The following is a 16,794-nucleotide window of genomic DNA, read 5'->3' on the forward strand; positions in this document are numbered from 1 at the left end:
GAAGGGGGGATGTGCGGGATGATAAGGGGATGATGAAGGGGGGATGTGTGGGATGATGACAAGGGGATGATGAAGGGGGGATGTGTGGGATGATAAGGGGATGATGAAGGGGGGATGTGTGGGATGATGACAAGGGGATGATGATGATGAGGATGTTAATGACGGGTCTGGATGATGACAGGGGGGGATGAGGTATTTCCCACCCTAGGCTTATACTCGAGTCAATAACTTTTCCTGGGATTTTGGGTTGAAATTAGGGGTCTCGGCTTATACTCGGGTCGGCTTATACTCAAGTATATACGGTATTTCTAGCCTACATACAGCCTCTATAGGGGTATAGAACACTTTGCTGTGTTCTAAAACGCATATGGAGTGTACTGGGTTAGTGAATAATACTGTTATTCAGAATAACATGCAAATTCCCGGCATCGGATGTAGATGAGCGTGTTAACCAATCGACGACGGCAGATGGGTTGCTGGTGTAGACACGACCACTGGCTGATAATGGGATCTCAGGCCTCTCGCTGAGACTCCTACTGCCACTCGCCCCAAGTCTGCTGCCAACTCTGCCTGAAGTATTTAGGCCTCTTCCACTCCTCTGTGCACGTCCTGGCACTTCTCTGCCTGACATACTTAGTGCAGGGTATTACAATACGCTACACTACTCTTTAAACAGTATTTGTCTAGAACAGCAGCAGGTGATTACTTACGGCTGTCCTTTCACAGTTTGTAGGCCCTTGACAGATTAACAGGCACTAGATGGTACAATACTTGGATGTACCTATGTGGTATGCACTGATGAGGGCTGTAATATGCCTAACTATTAGCACAAAATAATCTGTATTTTTGTTAAACACCAACCGGTGGAGACTATTGTTTGGACTTTGACGGTATGGAGCACCTTGACAGCTTAACAGGTACTAAATGGTACAATACTTGGATGTACATATGTGGTATGCACTGATGAGGGCAGTAATATGCCTAACTATACGCAGAAAAAAACATAAAAAAGAAAAAAAAACAGCCGGTGAATACTATTGTTTGGACTTGCACAGTATGTAGCCCCTTGACAGATTAACAGGTACAAAATGGTACAAATGCACTACAGTCCACTGAACAATCATGTATTTCTGAACAGCAGCAGGACCCAACAGTGCAGCACCACAAAAAAAAATTAAGATTAAAGATTAAGATTAAACCCTAAATTGCACTCTGTCACACAATTCTGAGCAGCAGAAGATTTGTGGAGCAAAAAAACATAAACTCAATTGGGCTGAAAAATGAGGAGATAAGATGCCCCTCTCTGCTGCAATGTTCAATAACGTGAATAGGAGGTTTAGCTATCAATGATCCTTCTCAGAGTAACAGCAAAGCACTCTGCACTCCTGTCTTTCCCTAATGCTGATGTGACTAGCAGTTGCAGTGTAACGCTGTGGTATGAGCTATTCACACACACACAGTCCTGTCCTCTCTATCTGAGTGCATAGATGAAATGAAGAGAGGCAAGATGGCCACCGATTATATAGGGGCTGTGACAACACAGGGGTCAGTGAACACTGATAGGCTGCATCTCACATGTGATTCAGGGTCAGCCCGCCTACCTTCATTCCTGCCGCTGTTTCCCGCCCTTAGGTCTCCAATAGCCTGGAAAGCTGTAAAATGAGGTTTAATAAAGCGATTTGCGCGATCGAATCGCGGCGATATTCGCATTCGTTGTGAATCTAATTTTTCATGAAATTCGTAATGAATTCAGGTTCGCCAACTTCGATTCGCTCATCTCTAGTTATTACATACAGTTATATCAGGTGACGTCTTCTCTGATCAGAATCGGTCACTTTTCTTTTTCTTTTCCAGCTCAGACGCCATGATGATTTCTTCCAGTTATGACTCAACTCTGGAGAACGTGTGTGGGAAAAACATTTTAGGCTTCACACTTTTTCAACAACTATAATGCCCCAAACTGTAATAATGCCCCCTTTAGTGGGGAAAGTCGGAAAGTCGCTCCCATTGCATAGTTAGGTCGCTCCAGTGAGTATACAGGTCCCTTCAGGTACCCTAGTAGGTAAATATCCCAGATAGCTGTCCCCTGTATGAGAACTCTCATATAAAGGTAGTAGGTAGCCCCCCTATTAGCTTGGTAGTTAGTCTCCATAATAGCTTGTAGGTAGTAGATAGCCTTCCATATTTGCTAGGCAGGAATGTAGTAGATACCCCTTCACATTTGGTAGGAAAAGGAAGTCCCCCTTAGTAGGCAGCAGCAGTTTCCCCCATAGTAGGCAAAGATCCCCCATAATAGGCAGCAACAGTTCCCACTTAATAGACAGAGATCCCCATAATAGTCAGCAGCAGTTCCCCCATAGTAGGCAGAGGTCCCCCATAATAGGCAGCAGCAGTACCCCCTTAGTAGGCAGAGGTCCCCTATAATAGGCAGCAGCAGTTTCCCCTCAGTAGGCAGATGTCCCCCATAATAGGCAGCAGCAGTTCCGCCTTAGTAGACAGGGGTCCCCCATAATAGGCAGCAACAGTTCCCCCATAGTAGGTAGAGGTCCTCCATAATAGGCAGCAGCAGTTTCCCCCATGGTAGGCAGAGGTCCCCCATAGTAGGCAGCAGCAGTTTCCCAATAGTAGGCAGAGGTCCCCATAATAGGCAGCAGTAGTTCCCCCATAGTAGGCAGAAGTCCCCCCATAATAGGCAGCAACAGTTCCCCCTTAGTAGGCAGAGGTCCCCCATAATAGGCATCAGCAGTTCCCCCTTAGTTGGCAGAGGTCCCCCTAATAGAAAGCAGTAGTTCTCCCATACTAGGCAGAGTTCCCTTATAGTAAGCAGAGTTCTTTTAAAGTAGGCAGAGTTTCACACACAGTGGCATCAGTATCCCCCATTGTAGCAGCAACTCCTCCATAGTAGAAGCAGCAGAGTTTCCCCCAAAGGATGAAGCAGGTGCCCCCCCCCCCAACCCCCAGTAGGCATCAGCAGGGTACCCCATAGAAGGCAGCAGCAGTCAAATTGCACCTCCCTTCCCTGAAAAACACCCCCAACTCTGGCATACTTATCTTAGGCAGGTTTTCTTTGCGGTTGGCTCCTGCAGCTGTTGTCTTCCATCCTCTGTCGGTTCCTGCAGCTCAGTGGGGCCTCTTCCTCTGTTCTTTCCTCTTCCTCTGCACTCCGGCGTCTGATGATGTCACTCGTGCGCTGGAGCGCAGAGGAAGGGTCCAGCCTCTTGGGTCTGCTGGCTTACTGTAGCCAGGGACACAAGAGTGATTGACAGGATGAGGAGCCAATGGCTCTTCACCGAGCGGCACATTTAACTGTAGATGCCTCTAAAGAGGCATTTGCAGTTAAATGTGGGACATGTGGGGGCCGTTCTGGGATGGCGAGACATCACCCAAAAAGCAGGAATGTCCCGCCAGATACGGGACGGTTGGGAGGTATGGCTGTGGGGGGAAGGCAGGGGTCCTTGTGAGGAGCACACAGCCAGGCGCTGTGAGTGACCCACACCAGTGAAGTGGACTGTGACAACTTTTGGTAACACAGGTAAAGTGTTCGCTCTCCAGTATAAGGGTGCATTCACACCACGTTTTGTACATACGGGTGCCGGATCCGGCGGGGGGAGGGGCAAACCGGGCGCTCCCGTACCCCGGGCGGATCAGCCCGTGACTCCATTTACTTTAATTACCCGACCGGAGTCAAGCGGTGACTCCGGTCGGCTCAGTTTTGACCCGTATGCGGTTTTGGACCGGACCTAAAACCGTAGTATACTACGGTTTTTGGTCCGGTCTGCCTCTACTGATCCAGCCGCACACCTGAATACACTAATTGTGCTACACACCTGGTCGATCTCTAGCAGTGCCCATCCACTCTCTTTTTCAGTTTAATATACAAATTTGGTTAACTTTCTGGCACCAGTTGATCAAAAAAAAAAAATGTTTTCCAGTGGAGTACCCCTTTAATGCCCAATAGATGGTACAAATTGAAATTTTTTGAACAGATATGTCATTTCAATAAGAGTTTCAGTAGTCCAGCTCACTCCCTCAGCTCGTCGCGCCAGGACCGGCGTGGGCAGCACCGACTGAAGACAAAGTACAAAGGCAAGGTGTCCAGCGCGAGTATCAGAAAACAGGATCTTTAATACCAATAAAAGCTACAAAGACCAGGAGAACATGACAAGGGTGATGCGTTTCGGTCCTAAGACTGGACCTTAGTCAAACTAAGGTCCAGTCTTAGGACCGAAACGCGTCACCCTTGTCATGTTCTCCTGGTCTTTGTAGCTTTTATTGGAATTAAAGATCCTGTTTTCTGATACTCGCGCTGGACACCTTGCCTTTATGCTATTTCAGTGTATGAAATGTCATGCTTCATAAATAGAAGCCTATTTTAAAAATGTATCAGGGACTGGACCATGGAAATTGTAACTCTCCAATTGGTGTGGACCCTGGTTTGGCTTTTGGCCAAATTTGGAAGAGGAGTCTAAGTATTCCCCTGGTTTTCACCATTCATCCTGCTCCAGAATGCAAAGCTGGACTTCAGTTGCAGGGGAGACAGCAGGTTGCTACTGCAAGAGTGGTCCTGGTTAAGTGGCAGCTGGCCAAGCAGGACAGAACGGCCTGGTGCCAAGCACCAGGAATACAGGCAGGCAGGACAAGCTGATACTATAGATTGTATTAGCAAAGCAACACAGTCTGATGAAGCAGAGCTTGCTTGGTGTTAAAGATTAGCTGGAGCTGTTAGGACCACAGAAATAAGGAGCTCAAATGCAGCCAGGTGAAGCTGGTTTAATCAGTAGACAGAGGTGTGGTCATCAATCCAGGTCTTACCAGGAGAATCAAACAAGTACAAAATATGAGGCAGAAGCAGGGCCAGGATATCGGGCTTAGGTCAGACTTAGGTATGCAAGTCAGGAATAATTGAACATATACCTTCACTTCTAGATTCTACAATATTGCTCAGGCACCACAGGAAGGGAGGAGTGCTGTTACATAGGGGGTGCCTGGCAGGGATTGGAGAAGGACAGGAGTCAGGAGTGCAGACTGGCTCTAGAAGAGAAGGTACATGCATGCATGCAGCACCCATAGGACACACCAGGAGCCTACACAAAGCGTAGGAGCTGAATGCACATGCCGGCAAACTTCACCTGCCAGTACTACAGAAATACACCTCTCAGGCATGGATGCTTGGACAACCACTTGGCACTCAAAAAATTCTGGTTCCATTGCCTATTTTGCCTTCTGGACATGGCAATCTTGTTGTTGTTTTTTTTTTTTATCACCGCCAGAACCATAACTTTAAATTTTTTTAATTGATTACAGCATATTATTTGTAGGATGAGTTGTATTTTTATTAGCAACATTTTAGGTACGTTACTGTCAGATGCAGGTCATTTAAATTCCTACTGAGATGGGTGCCTGTTATTAGACAGGTGCCTGTCTAGGTTCTGATCAGCACCCTTGTGATGCATTCGCTGTGTGCCGCCAATTGTCAGGTCAGCCCAAAACCTTCCAAAGGCCTCTGTGGCTGTCATGCTAGATTTGCTGGGACAGCTTGCCACAGGCTGGCTGCATTAGTAAATTGCTAATAAAACAGTGTACTGCAATACAATATACTGTATAAGCAATTGAATGATTGCTTGTACAAGTAAAAATATGTGTGTAGAAAAGTAAAAACAAACAAAAAAAGTAAAGAAAATTTTAAATTGCTCCCCTATTTCCAGCTTTTAAATTGTTTTATGGGTGTAGTGGCCCGGATTCCCCTCTCCTCCCAGGGCAGTCACAGGGTCAGGTGATATGTTACCAGGACAGCCCAAGGCCTTACCTTACCTTCCAAAATAAAGGTTGCTCACATATAAAGAAACCCCTTCCATACTAAAAGTTCAAATCAACCCCTTTTTCTCATTTTCCTTATCAAATGTAACACCTGGCACTGGCCATACACGAAGAGTTAATTTACTCTAGTTGGGCTGGAGCTGCTGGGAGCTCACCTGTGTCGTCTGGGTGTGGTTCTCAGCTCTGTTACCTATTAGGAGGGTGTATCCCTGATCACCTTCCTATATAAGTTAGGAGCAGTGATCAGTCCAGCGTCAGTGAAAGGTTATACCTTAGATAAAACCTCCTGCTTACTGGATACCTGTTTGTTTATTAATCTTTGGCTTTTCTCTTGACTCTTCTCTTGTTCTGCATTCCTGTAATCTGCCATCTCCTAGTGCTGACCTCGGCTAGACTGACGTTGATTTCACTGTGTGTGTGTCTTAGTGAATCAGCTAAGTTTCCTTATTCGATCTGTTTTGTATTCTATTATTTTGTCAATGCTGCACCAGCACTTAGGGCGTATAGGCAATAGTTAGGGATAGTGGCTGTGGGTGAGTTAGGGCTTCACTGTTCCCTGCCCATACGTGACATCAACATTTTAAACTAAATAAAAATAAACATGTTTGGTATCTCTATGTGCATAATTGCCCAAACTATTAAAACATGACATTTTCATCCAGCATAGTTAATGGCGTAAAGAGAAAAAAAAAAGGCCAAATGCCCAAATTGTGTTTTTTGATCATATCACATTTCAGTAATAATTAAATAAAAAGTGATCAAAAAGTCCCATCTAAACAAACATGGTACTGACAAAAACTACAGGTCACGGTGCAAAAAATTAGCCCTCAAATACAGAAAAATTAAAAAGTTATAGGGGTCAGAATAGGGTAACATTCTAAAAGTTAACATTTTTCTAAAGTAGTCAAATAAAACAAAACCTATACAAATTGGGTATTGATTTCATCATATGGACATACAGAATGTAAAATTTTTGGCTAGATGTGTGCGCCTGGCCCTTTCTTCATTTGTGATAAAAAAAAGGATAATTTTTTTATCGCTACTAATGAATCAATTTTTTATCGCTTCTGAAGAAAGGGTCTGGCGCCCTGAAACACATCTAGCCAATAACGTATTGATTTATACCATCTCTAAAGTGACTATACCCAATATATGAACATTATCCTTTAGCTGCCATTATTGTCTCCACTCATCTGCATTCTTACAAGAGCGTGCACTACAACAGAGTTACAACCATGAGGAGGCTACAGAGAGCACCGCTCACTTCTCCCTCGCTTGTACGGTTGACTTGCCAGTGTGCAGAGGTCACGTACGTCCTCTGGAGCAGTGTGGATTACCATCTTAGTTTTGGAATCACCATGTCTGTACTACAATCTTCTGAACTGTAGTGTACTTATTTCTTAGGCTAAGTTTCCAATTAAGTGGATTCATAAGAGAGGAGAAGTATAAGTCCTTCCTTTATATGTCCTATTCCTTTTGAATACACTTCTGGCCTTGGCTCAAAAACTGCAGTGGCAGCATTCCAAAAACTGCCAGAAAAAACAAAAAAAAAGTGGAAACTTAGCCTTATGGCACTGGAACGGACATTCTTCCTTCACATGAGCGGACACTCCACACAGTGTATATTTCTATTTTTTTTCATAGAATTGAATATTTTTTCTCCATAGAAGTGAACATTTCTCTTTTTGCCATACAAACATTATATGCGGAACAAATGTTACATTTATTTTACAAACAAACCTATTTATGTGTTACATCTGCTTTTCTAAATATCTGATACAAGTGTTGCAAGATAATTTATTTTTATTTTCAGCTAACACAAGATTATATATATATATATATATATATATATATATATATATATATGTTACTTTTTTATTTGCCAGTAGTACTATACTGTTTTTATATTACTCACAACACAAACACCTTGGACTTGTAATATTTTGCCAAGCCATCAGCACCAGATGATCACTCTTAGATGGATACTTTATTTTATAATAGATATTTTAAAATTATGTGTATATTTTTAAGATTTTTATATACATCTAAATACATCTGGGTCACCACAAGGGCCTGTGACTATACCTTGCTGTATTTATCATCTCTTTTTACCAATTGGGTTGCTGTGCTTGATACATGAGTGTGAGGTAGAATGGGACTGATAAATAGTGTTGAGCGGCATAGGCCATATTCAAATTTGCGAATATTCGCGAATATATGGACGAATATTCGTCATATATTCGCGGATATTCGCATATTCGTTATATTCTCGTTTTATTTTCGCATGTGCGAAAATTTGCGTATACGAAAATTAACATATGTGAATATTAGCATATGCAAAATTAGCATATGCGAAAATACGCATATGCAAAAATTAGCATATGCTAATTTTCGCATATGCGAGTTTTCGCACGCCAGTCTCACACAGTAGTATTACAGCCTTCTTTACACCACACAAGCTGGAAGCAGAGAGGGGTGATCACTGTGATGTGTACTGTGAAGAAAACAAAAAACAAAAAAAAAAAACGAAAATTCGTAATTACGAATATATAGCGCTATAGCACGATATTCGCGAATAATATTCGAATTGCGAATATTCGCGAGCAACACTACTGATAAATGCAACATTTTTAATTTATTTAGAATTTTGGTATTGCAGTTTGTCATCTTTAGTCTTACATGTACCTTCAAAATTATCTGCACTCTATATAACATAATATTTATACATTTACTCCTTTACTGTATTTTTATTTGATGAAGAATGGAAGTATACACTATAATAGACATGTAAGTAGACTCTAGACACTATAATAGACATGTAAGTAGACTCTAGACACTATAATAGACATGTAAGTAGACTCTAGACTCTATAATAGACATGTAAGTAGACTATAGACGCTATAATAGACGTGTGAATAGAACTGACAGGTCCTCTCTGTTTTCTCTCCTCAGATCCCAACAATTCATAAGATTTATTAAACTTGGGAGGAGTTACACAAAACCATGGACATAACCAGTCACAACAGAGATGTATATCTTTTAGTATTTGCATAATGGGTATACATCTGTTTATAAATGGTCACATCTCAGTGAATAGACTTAGCTCAACTGTGTAGCTGTTTCCTGTGTCCTGGTGCATCATGATGAAGCTGCAGACTTTTTGCTTGCTACTGCTCTCAATAGTCGGTAAGAGAAATACAGCGTAAAATATCAGATTCAATGCGAGACTAAGAGGACTGTAACATCATACCCTGTAATACTTGTATTATTCTATAGATGTAATCCTTATGTCTTCCAGAGTCCCAGGCACAGCACTCGGTGACACAGGAGCCATCAATAACAACTTCTCCTGGACAAAATGTCAAGATTTCATGTACTTTGGGAGGAGGTCTAACTGTGGCCTCAAACAGGGTGGTGTTTATCCAACAAAAAGAAAACAATGTCCCCAGATTCATTCTATATTATTTCACTGAGTCCAAAAAAGGCAAGGGGAAAGATGTCCCAGAGCGTTTTGTGGGGTCTGCCAGTGGTAATATAGGTTATTTGAATATAAATGGGGTTCAGCAGGAGGATGATGCTGTCTACCACTGTTATACATGGACTGGTAGCCAGTGACACAGCAACTAAAGATTATGGGGAAGTAACACAGATACCTGCAAGTGCCATCTGTATATTCTCCTGTGACCCTCCTATGATACTTAGTGAGAATTGTCTTTTTGCTTATTAAGTTCAGATTGTAAAGCCATAGGCTCAATAGGTTCAAATATACATAGTTGTAATGCACTTTTCCATTGACTAGCCTGCTGTGTGGGTCTTTTTAGAAGTGTTGGATTTGCACATTAAAAGCCTGATACATTTGTATGCTATCATCCACTAAAACCTCATCTTAGTTACCTTGTAGTCTGCATTGCTGGCTATGACCTATAAGCCTTTCTTTTAAGGTGGCATGTCTATGTCCCAGTTACAGATATGATAAACCGGAAAGGAAGAGATGGAGTGATATAAGATCAGCTGGGGCTACCATGAAGGGACTTAGAAGAGCCAGCAGCAGTGACAGTGAGGGTCATTAGCAGGGTCTGTCAGGCTGCCAAGTACTGTAGGGAGGGTAGACTGTGTGAGGGGAGTGAGGGCCCTTCCTGTAGCTACAGCCTGGCTTCTTCTCTACAGGCAGCTTCAGTAAAATATAATACTGTTTTTTAGTTTTGTATATGTTTTCTTTACGTATTTATTATGCTATACACAATTGCCCTCATTTACTAAAGTCCAACCAACTCTTTTTCTCAGTTATTGCTCCTAAATTTTAGGGGCAATGTCTGTGCGACTATTTATGCGACCAAATTTTAGTCGCACAACTGACACTTTAGAAAACACTCAGAGTGTTTTTTTTTCACTCTGAATTGGGCATGTTTTATGCAAAAATGGGCGATAAAAATCAAAAATACTCGGAGTACTTCCAAAATGAAAAAGTGTGAGTTTGCCTCACACAATAACCGACAGCCAAGAGGCCGAGCGAAATTCCAAAAGTGGAGTGATTTCTAAGAAGGGACTGTTTGCCATTGTGATTTTTGCGAAAGTAACTTGTTTTATAACCTGAAAACATTTTGTACAGTTCAACACTTTTATGAATAAAATATTGAATGCTTTTGTGATAGTTAAGGTTTATATATTTTAAGGTTTATATATATTTTTTTCTTTTTAACACATTTGCAATATTAGGTTTAAATCAATTTAACACCCAAGCTGATAAACAAGGATAATTGTTGTAATGTTTGAAAAATTATAACACATGAATACTTTTGATTCATGGAAACATTTTTAAACAAACAAGTCTAAACCATTTGACTCACACAACTAATTTCTTTAGCTCAGAGTTTGTGCGACACAATTGACTAGTGCGACACAAAAAAAACGCGCAACACAAAAATAACCGACATGTGCGACAGAATAGTAAATAAGCCTGAAAAAAAATGATGAGTGATATTGAAATCACTCCAGAATAAACACTCGACTCTTAGTAAATCAGGGCCATTGTGTCACCCCACCTACTGTACCTGTAAAGCTCAATCCAGGATAGTTGTTCTTTCCATGTGCCCCCATAATACTATTCTAATGTCTGTATCCTCCCTGGCTCTCTTCCCCACATTATCAGTCCCTACAATCTTTGTCTGCAACTACTCCCCCAACCCCCCCCCCCCTCCCCATTTGTGGATTTAACAAGACAATCACTTGTTGAGGTATTTAGAGGCTAAATTGGTATTGGTTCTGCACAATAGTCATTTGTGCAGAACTAATTTGGCTTCTAAATACAACAGGGCTCCATTCTCCCCAATCCTGAAACTGTCCACAGCTCATAACTGAGTAAAGTCCATATGAAGCTTATACAGCACATAACCCAGTGTAGTACGAAGTGTGGACAGCCCTGGGATCAGTGAGATATTTAGAAGCCGAATTGGTAACAAAGATAATTTAGAAAAATGTCCATTGTGCATATATGTTTGCCGTATCACCAAGCCCTTCTGGTTTCTGATCCATGCTACTTGTATTGGTTGTGTTATTCTTAGTAAAACTTCCACACAAATGTATGAACTCTGACAACATACAACAGATAAAAATCGTACAAGCAGTTCCACCTAGTGGTCAATATATAGAACACTGGTTAAAACACAATGTTATGAAGAGGCATATATATATATATATATATATATATATATATATATATATATATATATATACACAGTAATGTAAGGGCCCTTTTCACACTATGGGTGGATCCCACCTGCAGCTGCCTCCCATTGATTTCAATGGGATTCTGCTGCACAGTTCACATTTTGGAAATTCTGTCATGGAACTTCTGATAAGGGATTAAATTCTGCCAAAGTAGTCCTGGATATGCCCCTGAAGTGAGTGGGTTGGTGCTTAACGTTGTGCAGACCTTAAAGGGGTACTTCAGGATAGTTTTTTTTTTAAACTTTCACAGTATTGCAATTGCAATGTTGTAATTAAAAAAACTGGACCTTGTGCCGCTCATTCAGCACCATCCGTATCGCACTCTTATCCCCCGCAGCCATCCTCTCCCTGCTTCTTGTGGTCTACACATCACACTGACATATTAAGCCCCGGCCCTGCTCTTCTTCCTGGTGCCGGGGCCCAATACGTCAAACTGCCGTGCAGATAATCCGCAGCTGAGGTGGGACACAGCTGTGCCGAGAAATTAGCTCAACCGCAGTGTGACACGTCGACCACAAGAAGTAGTAAATAGGAGCGTGATACCAAAGGCATCGGGGGAGTGATCATAGGTAAGGCCAGTCTGTTTTTTTTAAAGCCGATATTCGGGGCAAGTTTAAAAAAAGTTCTTCTATCCTGGAGTACCCTTTTAATCTCTTTCTGAGGACATTTACCATCAAAGACAAAAATAATCACCACATAATCACTTTAAAAAAACACAAGACAGAGAAGACACATCTCTGAAATGCGCTGTGTTTGAGACATAATAAATACTAGTACATGCCCTAACATCAGCTTCTGCAGAACTTCATCCTTGGAGGGTCACAACGCAGTATCCAGCTACATTTTTTTGGTCCTTGATGGTAAAGTTTCTTGACACCTACCTATATGTTCTCTCACCTCACAAAGTACTACACAGTGTCACGCTATAAGGCTCTCTGCCTTTTTTTTTCTTTGTTTTTATCATATGCCAATTCCTGAAGAGGCTGCTGCATGCAAAAATTGTCCAAAATTTCCTTGTAGAAATTCTGGGCGAAATTTTCGTAGCGTTAATGTACCCTTTGTGTAGTTATGCACCCTCAAGGAGGCTGGCAGATGGCAGGCACTGGTGGCAGGAGAAGGTGACAGAGGCTCCAGGCTGATGATCCGCTGAGGCTGACCACACAATGGCAGTTGATCCCCCCCCCCGTGCCTCATATCAGTTGCGTGGTCTGCCTATATGGGCGCTACGCCACGCTACACATCAAAAAGCCTTAGAAGACAATGACTGTGTTAGCAGTTTATGGCTTGTTGTCCTTTGTATGTTCACTTTTGGATGGTTTTGACCACTGCATACAAGAAATACCCCACAAGATCTGCCACATTTGAGATCTTCCACCCAATTGTTAAGCAATCACAATTTGGCACTTGTCAAACTCAAAAATAATCTACAAATGTTGTAAAGGTCTTGCAGTGACCCCACTGGGGGTCCTTTTCCAGCAATTAATATACATCAGAATACACAGGTAGAAATAATATATAGGGTGCAGAAAATTGGCTAACTAAAACGTAACTTAATAAGATGATCTAAAAAATACACCAAAAGAAAATTCGTGAATTTCATGTCAAACACCAAAACCTTCAGGTCGCAATTACTTGCAAAAGACTGTGGTAAAACCACAAAATGAGCAGACACAGATTAAATACCGTACCCTTGCTGCCCTGTCAGGCAGACTCCATTCCGTGACCCCTGGGCCCCCCTGTACTTGTGTATTATGTATCACCTTAAGTGCCTATTTTTTCTAGTGAAATTGTTGTATACATTTAAGCATTATTGTCATTTGAACGTTACCAGGGAAGGTACCAGTGACCATGTGACCTACAGGGCGACCTATAGGACCCCTCCAGAGTCTCCCCCATATAAGCCCTGGGTGGAGCCTCCTCTTCCTCTCTTTGATTCTTTGGTGAGGAACAGTGAGGCCAGGTCCTGAGAGAGTGTCTGGTGTCCTAAGGAGGCCTAAAGTCTACCACGCAGCCACGAATCCACAAGTCTTCTACCCCACAGGAGAAAGTTAAAACCTGGTTAGCTACAAATGTGGTGAAGTCTGTCTAGTCAATCCCAGTAAAGTCAGTCAAGATTTTTCTGTCTCAAGTCAGCGTGGCCGTGCATCCAATTGTCCAAGTCCACTATAAGTCCCAGCAAGCACTGTGGTCTCTGAAGTCACTGGTCACCTCCGTGGGCCTAGCCAAGCTAAGGCTGGGTTCACATCACGTTTTCTCCCATATGGGAGCGCATACGGCAGGGGTGAGCTGAAACCTTGCGCTCCCGTATGCCTTTCTATGCGCTCCCGTATGTAATTAATTTCAATGAGCCGGCCGGAGTGAAACGTTCGGTCCGGTCGGCTCACTTTTGCGCTGTATGCGCTTTTACAACCGGACCTAAAACGGTGGTTGACCACAGTTTTAGGTCCTGGGAAAAAGCGCATACAGCGCAAAAATGAGCTGACCGGACCGAACGTTTCACTCCGGCCGGCTCATTGAAATTAATTACATATGGGAGAGCATACGAAAGCATACGGGAGTGCGAGGTTTTAGCTCCCCCCTGCCGTATGCGCTCCCGTATGGGAGAAAACGTGATGTGAACCCAGCCTAAGACTGTTACATATATCTGACTCCGTAAAGCTGCCATTGTTCCGTAACTTGGTGTCGGAGTCATTATTTGCCCCCGTGCCTAGCCCAGGATCTAGGGGTATACCTTTGGGTGGTGTATAGGATAAACCCCACCCTGGGGTCATGAACACAAGGGGTTAATGCAATCTTCCCCTTGGGTAATTCCAGCTGCCCTCATCACACCCCTCACCACACAAGCTCCTGAGCTTGCTAACTCAAACTGGTCTTGCTTCAAGGGGAAACGCCTAACAATAAGATACAGAATCACTCCTTACATGTTTCTCCACCAGGGCGGTGATGTCATCAGGGGAGATGTAAAGATATAGGGGACAAAAAAATGTGTGAGGTTAAACATGTGTGGCTATAACCAGCATGAGTCATATGTCAAGCATGTATGCGTTCAAGACTGAATATTATTTTATGTTATTTAGGCTTGAACACATGCATGACTTGGTCTTCAGAACAGCCAATCTGCCCCGCCAATCACTGGCTGCAGCGAAGTCCAGCCTTAGCCTTTGACTGGCCGAGCGGGTTGTCACTGCCAGGACTAGTATGTCTCAGAAGGTGAGGGTTGAAGCACTCAGTGAAGTAGAAAAGCAGATTCACTTCATGGATGTGCAGCCGACAAATCTCCTACAACTGCGTGATCCATCATGTTATCCTTATAAACCAAAATCTCTAAGGAATGTTTCCAACACCTTGTAGAAAGTATACCATGAAGAATGAAGGCAGTTCTAAAGGCAATAGGGGATTCAATCCGGTACTAGCAAAGTGTACCTATTAAAGTGGTCAGTGAGTATATAACCACAGCTGAGTGTGACATCAATAACAGAGGCTGTAAACAGTGGCGTAGCTATAGAGGTCGCAAAGATCGCCATTGCGACCGGGCCCCTTAGCACAGGCTGCGGCAGCGGCGCTGCCAGTACCAGGCCCGGCACTAGCCTCAAATCCCCCGCCGAGGTCCCGGGCCTGAAGGGGAGGCTTGTGGTAGCAGCGCTGCCAGTACCAGGCCCGGCGCGACGCTAGCCTCAACCCCCCCCCTTCTACCACAACCCCTAAACACTTGTTGCCGAGATACACCCCCCCCTCCTCCCCTCACCGTATGCAGCGCCGGCACTGCAGACACGCTCCTAATGCCTGCAGCAACGGACTAGCAGTGAGCGCAGAGGATGGATCGGATCACCAGCAGGTCTCCTTCCTGAACTTCATGGCGGCCGCAGGTGAGTGAGGAGGGGTTAATGGAGGAGCGGCGGGGGGGCTTAATTTGGGGTCCGGAGGAGCGGCAGGGGTGGCCAGGTGGTCGGGTTGCCTGGGCTTAATTTTGGGTCCGAAGGGGGGAGGGGTGGGGGGGGGGGGTGGGGGTGTTAATTTTGGGTCCAGAAGGGGGAGGGGGGGTTGGGGTCCAGAGGCAGAGTGTGTATGTATGATGTGTGTGTATGTACTGTATGTATGGTGCATGTATGATGTGTGTGTATGTACGGTATGTATGGTGTATGTATGATGTGTGTATGTACTGTATGTATGGTGTATGTATGATGTCTGTATATGTACTGTATGTATGGTGTATGTATGATATGTGTGTATGTACTGTATGTATGGTGTATGTATGATGTGTGTGTATGTACTGTATGTATGGTGTATGTATGATGTGTGTGTATGTACTGTATGTATGGTGTATGTATGATGTGTGTGTATGTATGGTGTATGTATGATGTGTGTGTATGTACTGTATGTATGGTGTATGTATGATGTGTGCATATGTACTGTATATATGGTGTATGTATGATGTGTGTATATGTACTGTATGTATGGTGTATGTATGATGTGTGTATATGTACTGTATGTATGGTGTATGTATGATGTGTGTGTATTGTATGTATGGTGTATGTATGATGTGTGTGTATGTACTGTATGTATGGTGTGTGTATGGTGTGTGTAAATGTACTGTATGTATGGTGTGTGTATATGTACTGTATGTATGGTGTATGTATGATGTGTGTATGTACTGTATGTATGGTGTATGTATGATGTGTGTGCATGTACTGTATGTATGGTGTATGTATGATGTGTGTATATGTACTGTATGTATGGTGTATGTATGATGTGTGTGTATGTACTGTATGTATGATGTGTGTGTATGTACAGTATGTATGGTGTGTGTGTATGGTGTGTGTAAATGTACTGTATGTATGGTGTATGTATGATGTGTGTGTATGTACTGTATGTATGGTGTATGTATGATGTGTATATGTACTGTATGTATGGTGTATGTATGATGTGTGTATGTACTGTATGTATGGTGTATGTATGATGTGTGTATGGTGTATGAATGATGTGTGTAAGCAACATGTATGTATGTATGATGTGTAGAGATGTGTGTAAACTAGAAGGATGTATATATGATGTGTGGTATTATGCAGGGGGATCTGGAGGCTGCGGGTGTGTATATGAATGATGTGTTTATGTATGATGTGTGTGTATGTATGCATTATGCATGTGGGGGGGGGGAGGCGGCGTGTGTGTGTATGTATGATGTGTGTATGTACTGTATGTATGATGTATGAATGATGTGTGTATATACTGTATGTAAGATGTATGAATGAT

At 42.9% G+C, this 16,794-nt stretch overlaps 1 gene segment (V, D, J or C); it reads left to right on the top strand.

The window, feature by feature from the left end:
- Positions 1-16,794, top strand: part of LOC130282796 (immunoglobulin lambda-1 light chain-like) — a 271,573-nt gene that overhangs the window by 37,794 nt on the left and 216,985 nt on the right. Inside the window, 2 exon segments of the V gene segment in view lie at positions 8,770-9,003; positions 9,116-9,428. Coding sequence covers positions 8,958-9,003; positions 9,116-9,428 — 359 coding nt within the window.

This window comes from Hyla sarda, chromosome 1 (assembly GCF_029499605.1).
Source record: "Hyla sarda isolate aHylSar1 chromosome 1, aHylSar1.hap1, whole genome shotgun sequence".
NCBI lineage: Eukaryota > Metazoa > Chordata > Amphibia > Anura > Hylidae > Hyla > Hyla sarda.